The sequence below is a fragment of the Sarcophilus harrisii genome, chromosome 4 (assembly GCF_902635505.1).
Source record: "Sarcophilus harrisii chromosome 4, mSarHar1.11, whole genome shotgun sequence".
Taxonomy (NCBI): domain Eukaryota; kingdom Metazoa; phylum Chordata; class Mammalia; order Dasyuromorphia; family Dasyuridae; genus Sarcophilus; species Sarcophilus harrisii.
In genome coordinates this window covers 195,536,791-195,550,942 of record NC_045429.1, presented here as the reverse complement: position 1 = coordinate 195,550,942, position 14,152 = coordinate 195,536,791, and the positions used below count along the sequence as shown (strand labels likewise).

Sequence of the window (14,152 nt, the reverse complement as noted above, 5' to 3'; positions counted from 1 at the left end):
CTTTCACCTGTCCCTTCTTCCCCATATTAAGAAAGAAAGAAAACCAAAAAAAAAAAAAAAAAAAAAAAAAACAAAACCCAAAAAATAAAGCCTTTGAAACAAATATACATTGACAATCAAAACAAGTTTTCCCATTAGATATTTAAAAAAATTAAAACCCAAACAACCTTTCAATATGTCCTCTGAGTTAATCACTTCTCTTCAGCAGTGGGTAGCATGTTTCATCAGTCCTTTAGAATTATGGTTGATAATTTCATTGATTTGAATTCTAAAGTCTTTCAGAAGTTATTATCTTTACAATAATATTGAAACTGTATACATTGTTTTCCTGGTTCTGCTCTTTTCACTTTGCATCAGTTCACACAAGTCTTTTCAAGTTCCTTTAAAACCATCCTTTCAGCATTTTTTTTACAGCCAAATAGTAATATATTACATTCCTATATTATAATCATTCCCTAATTGATGGGCAACCTTTTAGTTTCCAATTCTTTGCTATTAGAAATTGAGCTGCTATAAATATTTTTGCACATATATTCCTTTTTATCTGATTTTTTGGGGGGAGGGGTATTGGCCCAGTGGATTGAAGGTTTTTGCATAATTTAATAACTTTTGGACATTATTCTAAATTGCTTTTCAGAATGGCTAGACCTGTTCACAGCTCTATCAACATTCCATTAATGGACCTGTTTTCCCCACATCCCTTCTGGCATTTATCATTTTCCTTTTTTGTCAGTTTTGCTAGTATTATGGATGTGAATTAGAACCTTATAGTTTAAACATAGCTCTTTTAAGGAAAAGTATCATTGCCCTTTGTCCTTCATTTAAGACAATAAAAACTAGAATAATCACAGAACTAATTACAAGATTTCAATAACTGTTTTATGTTATATTTTTGTCATTTTTAATGTAATTTACATTGTTTTCCCTTTTTTATTTATTGATGGTGTTTCTATACAGAAAACATCACCAGCATTTCATTTAACAATGTCACTAGTATTTCAACTACAAATTAATCAGACTTATTTTTCTTAGTGTTTGTTAACTAAACCAGAATGTTTCTGAAAAGTGGAAATATCAGAGCTCAACACATAGTATGTATGTTTGCATATACAGAAAAAAGAAAAAGAGTGCAGAAAAGATAGCTTTATTTGGATCCCTATTAATTGCAGATCTATCTATGTTACCTGGCACATTTGTCTAGTTTCAGTGAATTAATAACAGCTCAGTGTTCTCAGGATAACTTTATTTAACCAATAAGCTATTTATGAAGCAGCTAAACATTGTACGCCAGGAACTGTCTTGGGTTCTGGATATACAAAGTTGTAACTGAAAGTCTTTGCTCTCAAAGAACTTATATCCTTTAAGGGTATCCTAAGCACCTTGAGTTTCTGAAACACATTCTGAATCTCCAAAAATTAAGTTTTAGCATTAGAAATTACATTTTGGTATTATATATAAGAATGTATTTGTTCTTTTATTTCTTCACTCTTCTGGGGGAAACTTCCTTTATCAATTCAGATCAGTAAATGTTCTCTTATTTCTCCAAAGCCACGTAGTTGGGATGTCTTGACTTCAAGGCTAGCTTTCTGTTTACTCTGCCATTACTGTTTGCTCAGTTGTAAATATTATACTGTTTTACTTTTTCAAAAGACGGTATGCAATGTATGCTATAAATGCCAGTCTTCCATTACCTAATACATTCCCTTGGGATAACAGAGAGAATAATACTATGTCTTTCCTTTTTAGCTGGATTTTGTATGAGAAACCAAATTTTGAAGGAAATTCAGTTCCTCTGGAAGAGGGAGAGTTGGAGTTATGTGATCCCTGGGGAGTGGAAGATATTTCTCCAGAAAGTGAGGAGAAAGAATCTGCTAAGCCCCTGGTGATTGGTTCAATTAGACATGTGATTAAGGTAAGTTAGAGTGAAATCCAATTGTAAAAATAAATTCCATTTTAATAGCATTACTTCACATTTACACAGTTCCCTAAGGTTTATTTATAAGGCAGTTTGTATACCTGACCCCATGAGCTTGACATTGCCAGAATTATCTCCATTTTACAGATAAGGAGACTGAGAATTGGAATGTCAGGACCTGAATTCAAAGACATATCTTTTTCACCTCAAATTCTAATACACTGTCTATTCCTTCATGTTATCTTCTATAAGGCATAAAAGTGAGTGATGAAATTTTGGATAATTCTTTTTTTTGAGGCAATTTGGTTTAAATTGTCTTGTCCAGGGTTACACGTCCAGTAAATGTCTGGGACTGGATTTGAACTCAGGTCCTCCTGACATTAGGGCAGGTGTTCTATCCACAATGCTATTGAGCTGCTTTTTGGATTATTTGATTATTTTTATGAAACTTATATGTAATGTTTTTTTAAAAAATCAAATATTTATACATTCTAATTATTTATTTAAGGAAAATGAAGGGAAAATTCCCTTTCTATTCTAAGTGAATAGACTTTTGCATTAATGTAATTATTATCAGTGTTCAGTTTATTTTTCCATCTTCTTGAATATTTATTTATTTTAATTGTTTTTTCCTCAGAATATTTATTTTTGCAAAAATACTTTGTCTTTAACTGTTCTGAGTTTTTGAGATTGAGTGAAATTCTTGGTCTTTCCTTAGAATTAACTTTAGGATTTATTAGTTTTATTATCTCATCAATACATCAATGGATATATGATCTCACCAGTATAGGTTCTAGTAGCTTCTTTACTTTAAAAAAAAAAAACAAAACCCTATTAATGTTGTCTTTCATTTGGAAAAATAAAAATTCCAACTCTTGTTAAGAGATATCTTATAAATGTCTTTCATCCTTTCTGGGTGGGTTCTTATGCTTCCTTTCCCCTAATCCCAATAGAATATATCCCTGAAAAATCTGACCTGCCTCCGTGAAGTGTTTGTGTTGTCGTTGACATGTAAGTGAAGCAATTGCTCAGGCTTCATTAATGCAGAAATACTAACTGCAGCTTAGATATAACATTTAAAACAAGAAAGTGAAAGCAGCAAATGCTTGCTGGAAATCCATGTATCTTTTTAATCCTATTTTAATTAGTTGTTGTCTTTAAAGAAAATAAGTTTGTGGTACAGTTAAATAGATATCATAATTATGATGACATATAAATTTATATTTTTCCAGGATTACAGAATTAGTCAGATTGACTTATTTACTGAACCAGAAGGGTTGGGAGTTGTAAGTTCCTACTTTGATGACACTGAAGAGATGCAGATGTATGGTGCAATGCAGAAGACATGTTCTATGAAAGTGCATTGGGGAACGTAAGTATTTAATTTTAAGTTCATTTGTGATTAGAAGTGATTTTGTTTAACCTTTATTGGATTGCTGTCTAGGGAAGGGAGGTGAGAGAAATGAGGGAGAAAAATTTGGAACGTAAGGTTTTGCAAGGGTAAATGTTGAAACTATCTTTGCATGCATTTTGAAAATAAAAAACTATTATTTTTAAAAAAGAAAATAACACTTGAAATAGTGATTTGATGTGTGTGCTTATGGTTTGAAAGGAACTTCTCTCTAAAGTTGTAGCAAAAATTCAAATCTCTGATTTATAATCCTTTTATTTAAAAAATTATTATTGATGAAAACTGTCATTTAAGTAGATAGAAAATTCTAGAAATTTGATATATCGTGCTCATAAAGTATCATAGTTTGTGTATTAGCTTCTTAATATATTGGTGTAAATAAAAACTGCATTTTTATGTGCTTTCTTTTTTGATTAAAAATTAATTCCATTTTATTTTTTTTATTCTTAATTAAATACCAGAAAAGGAAAATTCCCATATAGTTAGAACAGAAAAAAAAGATTATATATGAAACTACAGCATTCTGTTGTATAAAGTTTGCTTTACAAATCTGTGTGTGTGTGTGTGCGCACGCATGTGTATGTGTATAATTTAATGCCTTTTTTCAAAGTTGGCCTGCTTTTCAACTAGCCTCTATTCTTGGTATTTAAAAAAAATGCTTCAATAACCTTTTCTTCTTCTTTTTTTTTTTCTCTTTTCTTTTTTTGGGTAACATTACTATTAATTTCCCTTTACTCTCACTTCCAAACTCTACCTCACAATAAAGACAAACAGAATCCTTGTAGTAAATAAGAATGAATAATCAAGCAAAACAAAGCAGCTTATTTGCTACATCAGAAAATATCTCTCATTCTGTACTTTGATTATGTCATCACTGTGTTTTGGGAATATGTATTATCAGACTTTTCCATAAGGAATAGAATGTTGAAATCTGAGTATCAGAGACTAGTCATTAGTGATTTGAATACAGATAGTATACACAGTTGAAATTAAGGATCTTGGCCATCTTCCATATTGTTTTCCTCACCCAAAAAAGAGCATAAAGAGAAGTGGGCCAAGTAGAGTTCACATTAATATCTGTAGGTAATTCAGGAGATAGTTAAATTCCATTGAGTAAAAGTTCTTCATAATTTACAATTCAGTCAATTAACAGATATTCATTATATGCCTCCTGTATAAGTTCAAGAAGCAGTTTTGCATAGTAACTAATAAGCTGGTTTCAGAATGAGGGGCAACTGGATGGCTCAGTTGATAATGTCACCTGGAGAATTGGGGAGACTCATCTTACTGAATATACATGTGGCCACAGACACTTTCTGGCTATGACTTTGGGCAAATGACTTATTCTACCTCGTTTGCCTTAGTTTCCTCATCTGTAAAATGGAGAAGAAAATGGCAAACTTTTCCACTGTTTTTGCCAAGAAAACCCCAATTGGGATCATAGAGTTGGGCGGAACTGAAAAATGACTTGACAAAAACAACTCAGAATGAGTTCAAATTTTGCCTCTTGACATATTCTAACTGTGTGACCCTGGTCACCAGCTGACCTCAGTCCCCCAAATCATATTTTAAAATTGTTAGATACATACCCACAACTAATCTGAAGGACTTGTGATGAAAAATCCTTTCCATATCCAGAGAAGGAACTGATTGAGTCTGAATACAAATCAAAGCATTCCCTATTTCTCTCTTCATTTCTTTCTTTATTTTTAACTTAATTTAATAATAAATAATAAATTCATTTAATAATAAGTGAAGGTTTTTACTTTCATTAAAGTGGGAGATCTGTTTTCTTTCACAACTTGGTTTTTATGGAAATGTTTTGCATAATTTCACATGTGGTTTCTTAATTGTGAATAGGAATAAGGGGAAGAAGCTAGAACTCAAAAATCTTAAAAACAAGTGAAAAAATGTTTTGAATATAATGGGGGAAATATTAAATAAATAAAATTAGAATTATAATTATTAGATATGCAGTAGTTGGAGATTTACATTGAAAAGAAGTTTTCTTCACTAGGAATTCTTTATAAAATCAGTGAAATTACTGGTCTGGACCAAAAAAAAAACGTAATTTAGTATAAGTATTGATTTTTTAAAAATGAAAATGAAAACATGATCTCTATCTTTAAGGAATTTATAACCCAGTAGATAATTAATTTTATATGAGACATCTAGGTGGTGCAGACATTAACTATGTAATTTTGGACAAATCATTTAACAGCTGTCTGCCTCAGTTTCTTCCGATACAAAATATCAGTTAATAAAATGCAATAATAGCACCTACCTCCCAGGGTTGTTGTGAGAATCAAATGAAACAACGCTTGAAAAGAACTTATAGTGCCTGATACATAATAAGTGCTATATAAATAAATCCCTTTCGTTTGTTGTTGTAGTGTAGTAGCAACTGTAGCAGCAATAATAGTTGTAGGTGTAATAAAATATCCATACAAATAATAGTAAACACCAATAATAGTAAGTAAATAGGATTAGCAGTGCTGAGAAAAGAGAAATCCCTTTCACCTGATTGGATCAGATAAAGTTTTATGGAGGAGGTAGGTAAGGCATCAACAAGCAGTGATGGTCTTGCTGCAGCATTCTGTTTGACATTATAAGCTAAACTGAGGCTCTCTGAAATCCCCCAACATAATGTTGTTTCTCTTGCTTACTTTTTTTTTTCTTTTTTTGACCTTCAAGTGTGCATAGAATCTGGTTCAGTATCACTCCAACATCCAGGAAAAACATCCTGCATACCTCTTGACATAGGGTTCTCTGACACACACAACTACTTAATATTGCTCTAAGGCATTATAGTTCTTTTATGAAAAATTGAGAAAACTTTAGTCAGTACTTTTACCAATTTAAGCTTTTCTGCTCTCACTGACTTAGGTAAATAGACTTGGAGCTAATCATTCTATCCTGTCATTCATTCATTCATTCCCCAGCTAATGAAACTCTTTATTGATGCATATTGTTACTTTTCAAAAGTGCAAAGGAGTTGCTTGAGCATTGAGAATTGTCTTATCCATAATTTTGTAGCCAGTCTGAGTTGTGCAGGAATTGAATTTAGATCTTCTGGGCCCCAGGCCATCACTTTATCCACAATACCATTTTGCCTTTCGTAAATATATCCCCTGATTATAGAAAATCTCCCCAGACTCCGACAAATCTTTTTTTTTTTTTTATTAAAGCTTTTTATTTTCAAAATATATGCATAGATAATTTTCAACATTTGCCCTTGCAAAACCTTGTTCCAATTTTTCCCCTTCCTTCCTCCCACTCCCTCCCCTAAACAGCAAATAATCCAATGTATGTTGAACATATTCAGTTCTTTTATACATATTTCCATAATTATCATGCTGCACAAGAAAAATTAGATCAAAAAGGAAAAAAATTAGAAAATAAAATGCAATGTGGAAAATCTTTAAGGAAAATCAAGATGCCTTTAGATCAGAGGTTCTCAAACTTTTGTTTTCAGTATCTTTATCCTATTAAAAATTATTGAGGATCTCTCCAAAGCATTTTTGTTTATCTGGATTATATTTGTAGACATTTACCATATTGGAAATAAAAACTATTTTTGAATTTTTAGACCCTCTAAAAGGGTTTCAGAGATCCCTAGGATTCTCTAAACCCTACTTTGAGAACCACTGCTTTAGATTATTGACAGCTTAGTAGAACAACTCATTTTGATTTTTGATTTTGAGTGGTCTTGCTTGATGAGAAGACCCCTTTATTGTTGGAAATACCATATTAGCTACCATTGAGAGAGAGTTTTCCAGGACCATTGGTTATAAGAATTAGAAAGGAACTTTAAAGTGTATGTAGTCCAACATACTTATTTTGCAGATAAGGAAACTGAGGCCTCCAAATACAGATCAGTAGAGTAGGAAGACCAGCTGCCTGAGTTCCCAGTTCAGTTCTACAATATTCAATGTTCCATTACACTAACGCCTATAAAACTGTCCAGCGAGATGAGAGATACTCAAAATATATGCAAAAATAGTTTTCAACATTCACCTTTGCAAAAACCCTGTGTTCCAAGTTTTTCTCCTTCTCTTCCCCACATCTCCTGCCTTAGATAGCAAGCAATTCTATACATGTTAAACGTGTACAATTTTTTATACATATTTCCACATTTGTCATGCTGCCCAAGAAAAATCAGATCAAAAAGAGAAAAAAAAAAAAAAAAAACAGAGAGAAAAAAGCAAGCAAACAACAAAAAAGGTGCAAATATTATGTTGTGATCGACATTCAGTTCCCATAGTCCTTTCTGGTTGGAGATGGCGCTCTCCATCACAAGTCCATTGGAATTAATTTGAATCACCTTATAGAGAAATTTTTAATATGATTTTATGTTAGTCACTAGGCTATATACTGAATTATATGAAACCTGAGTAATATTGAATTGGTTTTTAGCAGGCCCAATTCTTTGTCTCCCAAGTAGACTTTTGTGCCATTTGGAATCACCACTGCTCTGAATCTTTTTAGAATTATTCCTCTTTTGGAATTGCCTCCTGGGCCTAGGCCACATTTTCCTGAATAATCTCATTGGAAGCAAATCCTTATTATCAGTGGGTGGATTTCTTTTTTTGAAAACAGCCAAAGGTCATTTAGAGACAAAATTGTAAATAAGACAGCCTGTCTAAGCTAGGAAGTCCTATTTTCAGTTAAAATTAAAAAGAAGCCATAACTGTAAAATTATGAGATTATATTTCTTGTCCAATTCATTAACTAACCCTGAAGGTCAGTCATAGAGAGGGGATTCAAATATGTCTTTACTCACATGAAATCACTATTTGGAATAAGTGGATATGTTGGGGCTCAAGGAGACCCTTTCTAAAATATTGGGGTTTCAGAGCAGTGTTACCAAGTGTCTCAAAAGAAGTTGCAGGTTGAGACTTATCTCCAAGTCAAGGGACAATACCAGTTTTTTTTTTTTTTTTTTTTTTTTTTTTTTTTATGACGCAATTGGGGTTAAGTGACTGGCCCAGAGTCACACAGTTAGGAGGTGTTAAGTGATTGAAGCCACATTTGAACTCAGGTCCTCCTGACTTCAGGGCTAGTGCTCTATCCACTGTGCCACATAGATGCCCCAAGTAATACCAATTTAAAGTGAGGCTAAATTCCAAAAGAGGAAGGTAACCAAAAATATGGAGCAAGCAGGTAAATTTATAAGGGAAAAATGAGTTGTCATATGTTAATTTTTTCATTTAGCAGTGGAGTTGGGGCAAGATCAGGATTTTACTTTGTGGGCAGGTGCCCTACCCAAACTTACTGTGGGCAGAGCTTGGGGTGGAGAAGGCAGAACCTTCCAGAAGGGTGTCTTTAAGCCTGAACTATCACTAGTATAAGTGGCAGGCATCAAATTTTGTACTGGGCTTGCATTAGTGTAGGCACCTCATTATTGATGCTCATTAGCACCAAATGTCTTGTTATCACTGACCAGCAGGCTATTTATCTGACAGCCAGCAATCTTGTGGACTCAGGATCCTGGCAGTACAAGATAAACTAAGGCAAGATAGCCTAAGGAAAGAAATGTATCATTCCTAAGTGAAAATAGATAGGCTGGGAGTTGTTACCACATCATTCCCAAGAGCTATACTAAATCAAATAGACTCCTAAATTGGCAAAACACATTTTAGTCTAGAAATTCTGACATGTTATTATTTCTGCTGCCTCTGTCTTAAAGTGTATTAGTTTATAAATATATCTTATATTATGAAGCAGTTAAAAAAAAAAGTCTTCTAGGACAGGGAAGGGGAATGAATCTCTGATTTCTTTGGTATAGAGAACTCTCAGACCAATGCAGGTTGACATTTGTCCTATAATTTTTAGTTCTAATGAGTTGCCTGGGACATTAAGATGTAAAAATGACTTATTGAGGGTCACACGGCCATTGTTTCAGTGGTAAGACTTGAACATACAACACTACCTCTCATAACCATACCCCAAAACAGTGCATCATGAGACTCATTAAAACAATATCATAAGATACTTGTTTTTCCCCTGCTTGAGTTGTGATTAACAAATCATGTCAGAACAGAATTCAAGAAAAGTGAATCATGCTTAAAATATCAGTGTTCAGATTCCAGAATCCACCCATAGTTGGACTTCTGTCTAAAAATGTCTTTTTGTATTAGCACCAAGCAAGTTTTGGTGAGAAGATTCAAGGTACTGAGAAGGTACTTTGATTAAAAAAAAAAATCTTTTCAGACACCAGATTAATTTTGGATAATACTAACTCCTAATGATTTTTACTTTTTCCACTTGTTTGTTTTTGAGTGAGAAGCTTCCAGTGAGAGACTCCCAATATGAGTGCAGATGTACAAATGAGTGGCTGTTTTGCAATTTCTAGAACAGCCTGGGGCACTGTAGGGACTGTCTAGAGGCCACCAGCCAGGATGTGGCTTTTTTCTTTACGTCCAATCTGTATTTACTATTTCACACTAACTGTTATTAGTTGTTAGCCTTTACATGGAAACCATAAACCTCATCAGAAATTAAAAATATAAACTATTATTATTGAAATTGGTAGTAGGAAGAAAAGTGTTTTCTAGGGGTAAAAATCGAGGAGTTATTCATTTGTAGGTTAAGCTGTCATAGAAATTTGTCATACCATTTCTGATAATTTGTTAGAACCAGCTATAGCAAATCATTCTAGCAGTGATGGTGGGGTGTTTCTAGATCGTTAAAACCTCATAGTTTAGCAGCAGTTTTGGGTCACTAAAAGGATGACCTTTGTGCTAATAAGATAATGTAGGTTGGGGTTACAACTTCAAATGTTGTCCATCCTGAGGCAGAGCATTGCTAACAAAAGTTAAGGGAACTTCTTGCTCCACCTTTAAAATACAATTGTGTGTGTGTGTGTGTGTGTGTGTGGTTTAGGTGTGTACCTTTAAAATGATTTTGTTAAAATAGCCAGGGATTAGAGAAACAGTATTTTTAAGTGGGGGCTTTTTAGATTTTCCACTTCTTCTTCCCTTTCTTCTCATAGCTTCTAACATTTCTTCCCTTCACTCCAGTGCTCCCTCCTTTTCCTGTCAGTGCTGTAGTGAGATTCTGGTTGCAAGTCCCTGAATTAATAATAAGTTACTGAGTCACCAAAAGTACGTTGATAAAAGCAGCCAGGGGAAAAACAGTGCCCTTGGGCCATGGCAGTGGAAAGGAGGCCTAGAAAGGGGTAGGACATCAAACTATTTTATGGCCAAAAGTATTTACTTTAAAATAATTTCTTGTTAATGCAATGTACTGGGGGGATGGGGGGAATTTCACAGAAGGTTTATCTTTGGTGAATTGATTATTTATCACCTGTTGACCTGAGATATTGTAAATGTTTACCATAAAACCTTGCTTTTTTTTTTTTTTTGGAAATTACCAGGGAAATTGGGTGAGTCCATAGTGTATTCTCCTAATTCTAAATAGATACTTGTGTGTGTGTGTGTGTGTGCACGTGCATGTGTGTGAGAGAGAGTGAGAGAGAAGTGAGAATTCTCACACTGAGATATGTGACCAGGTCTTCAATCTGAGTATGTTTAGAGCAGGTATGAATCTTCATTGGTCACCAAAAGCTCCCTAGCATTTTTAAAAATATGATAAAATCTAATTTTCCTACATTGAGCTTATTTTTCTTTCTACTTACTGATGGGGATCTGTCTGACTAAGCCTTGTTTTTCCATGGAGATTGCATATTTAAATAACTATAGATTTTAATTTCTGCCATTTTTGGAATGCTTATTTAGATGGCTGATTTATGAAGAACCTGGTTTTCAGGGTATCCCTTTTGTCCTTGAGCCTGGAGAATATCCTGATTTATCCTTCTGGGACACAGAAGAAGCATACATTGGATCAATGAGGCCCCTGAAAATGGTAAACTGATAGTATTTCAAGGGATAGAGTTTCTTTGACAGATTTCATATTGTTAACATGACATCACTGTAAAGCAACAGGATTTTTAAGAAAGAGAGATATACTGCACAGAATTCATGCATGCAGATAAGCACTGACCTTTAAAGTGGTCACCTTGGATGACTATATGCATAATCTAATGATGTAACAAATTGATGTAACAAGTTAAAATTTTTTTGATACTAATCTTCTGGAGTTTCTTTCAGTTTCGGCCTCAAACTCCAAACCCACCGCTCTCTTACCTTATTTTACTCACTTTTAACTAAAAATGTTATTATACAATCTGAGTCAATTTTATTGTTCATCAAACGTGGCTCTAAATGACATTTAGCTCTTTCCAAGTCCATTCTGGATATTTACAAAACTGTGGATGCTTCAAATTTTTAATGCAGTTCCAAAGGGGGAGTTTTAAAAATATTTGAGAACAGTTGTGGTATTGTTGGAATCATCTTATACCTGCCTCCCAAGGAAATTTCTTTGAAAGAAAATACTGCCTGATGTGATATAAGCACTTTAAAAAAAAAATCAGTCATGTTGCCTAATAATCACACCTTATGTTTTACATTTGAATCTGTTGGCTATATTCTTATTTTTTAAATGGCCATCAGAGATGTGTCCCAGAAACCTTAGTTTTAAGTTTTAGCAGTTTAAAACTGAAATAAGTTGTTGGGACACCCTGTACTTTTAAGAATGCCATAGACTTTCTGTTTAATTGAAATTTAGTAATTGGTTAACCTTCTTTCTAGATGCATATAACACTGTAGGTGGAAGAGACTTTAGAGATTACCTCATTCAACTGCCTTATTTTACATATGGAGCCAAGGTCATATTCTTCCAGACTAGTGTTCATTGCCCTGTGTGATACCATTTTTGATATTTTACTTGTTGGATTCATTCTCGAGAATGTTTTTAGTTGTCTTTTTGAGTTTCTAGCAATATGTTTGTCATCCATTTAACCCTTGTAAAAGAATCTAATCTCTTGCAGGGGTTGATTTAAGACACATTTTGACAGGGGTGGAGAAGGGGATTTGTTACCTTACTCTTATGAACTTGGGGACAATTTCCAAAACTACCCAAGTATTGTCAGGAATTCAATCCCAAGTTTTCTGATTCTTAAATCCATTGATTTTTACATTTTGCCAATCTGCTCTCAGAAGAATAATGGATCTTTCTTTTTTTTCAGGGTGGTCGAAAAGTTGAATTCCCTTCAGATCCAAAGGTAAAAAAAAAAAAAAAAGTTACATATTCCATTGCATCTTTTTTTGGAGGGGAGCAAGGGGAAAGTGTAGGAATAGGAGTAGAACTGGGCCTCCTATTTTATCAACAGAAGGAACATCTAGAATGAAACTGACTTACCCTGATGCTGTTAGCCACTCATCTGTAATGTATTTTTAGAGAGAGGGTTACCTGGGTACACTAAGAGGTTAATTGACTTTTCCTGAGGTTGGACACACCTTAACACCTGTTAAGTTGGACACATTTAACAACCACAAGAAGTGTTAAGGGTTGAGCTCAGGTCAATAATAATAGCTAACATTTAAATAATATTTACTATGTGCTAAGCATTGTGTTAAGCATTTTACAGTATAATCTAGTTTGATGTTCACAACAACCTTTTGAGATCAGTGCCATTATTAGCTCCATTTTGTAGATGAGAAAACTGAGATAGGAAGAATTTAAATGACCTATCTACTCAGGTCTTACTCACTATAGGCCCAGTGATCTATCCACTCCCCTTTAAGGCACTTGTTTATAGTCACATAGCAATGTCAGAGGTGAACATCTTGTCTTTAGTGCTGGCTTTTTATCTCCTTTGACACAGTTAACTCTCACAGAATGTCATATTTGAGTTAATTTTTTAAGATGATATTTTTTGGGTTTTTTTCCTAATTACATGTGAAAACAATTTTTAACTTGAGTTAATTTCCTAAATAATAAAATATGCCAAAAAGCCATAGTTATAAACATTTTAATATCGGTTGTTTTAATACTGAGCTGTCTGACCATATGTGTTCTTACAAACTGATGGTATATTTCATTTCTACTATAGGTTATTATTTATGAAAAGCCTTTTTTTGAAGGAAAATGTATGGAACTAGAAACAGAAATGTGTGATTTCATCATAGAAGGAGATGAAACAGAAGAAGTTGGAGAAGATAATTTGCCATTGAAATCAATAGGGTCTATAAAAGTTCTAGGAGGCATGTAAGTGGAAAGAAAGTATTAGTATCATTTTCCCCTCTGATAAATTAATACACATGCTGTTCTTTGTATGTAAAAGTGGTGCTGGAGACACAACAGCATAATGGATTTGTCCCCCAAGCCATCGATTGCCAGCAGCACACATCTAAATGATTATGATTGGACTGTCAGAATGGAATGGAGTAGGAGTTGGAATAAGTGAAGCAATAATCACCGCCCTATACAAAATCAAATCTACCTTCCTTGCATAATTAGTACTGTATTCCAGCCAAATTATGACTGAACATAGTGAAGGAAGATTATTTTATTTTTTTTTAGTTTGTTATAGATTGTTTTCCCTGTTCAATGTTGAATTATACAATTGAAGCTTTTGTTGTTTAGAAATATGATCTCAAATGGCTTATTTTTATTGACCTTTAAAAAAATTTCATTATATGAAATTGTTTTTTCTTTTTGACTTATCAAAGCTCTTTTCACGTCATTTTTCTTCTTAAATGCATGCATCTCACTGGCTTACAGCTCTCTCAAGTAATTCCTGACATACATTTCCTTGGGCTGTTATTAAATCTTTTTTTCATTTTAGAGCAAAATACTCATAGTTGCAATTCATGAATCTGTCATTGTCTTGTAATTTTTATTAGCTATTGAAAAATGAATAAAAACTTGGGGAAAATAATTAAAATTATTTTTGTTATTGAAATAGAATAAAAATTTGGGAA

General features: G+C 33.4%; 1 protein-coding gene across 2 annotated transcripts in view; it reads left to right on the top strand.

The window, feature by feature from the left end:
* CRYBG1 (crystallin beta-gamma domain containing 1) overlaps positions 1 to 14,152 on the top strand; it is a 261,291-nt gene that overhangs the window by 201,601 nt on the left and 45,538 nt on the right. For both annotated transcript variants that reach the window (XM_031964464.1, XM_012549255.3), the window contains 5 exons: positions 1,747 to 1,912; positions 3,148 to 3,287; positions 11,066 to 11,192; positions 12,415 to 12,450; positions 13,282 to 13,436. In XM_031964464.1, the coding sequence (XP_031820324.1) occupies positions 1,747 to 1,912; positions 3,148 to 3,287; positions 11,066 to 11,192; positions 12,415 to 12,450; positions 13,282 to 13,436 (624 nt within the window). The remainder of the gene's footprint in view (positions 1 to 1,746; positions 1,913 to 3,147; positions 3,288 to 11,065; positions 11,193 to 12,414; positions 12,451 to 13,281; positions 13,437 to 14,152) is intronic.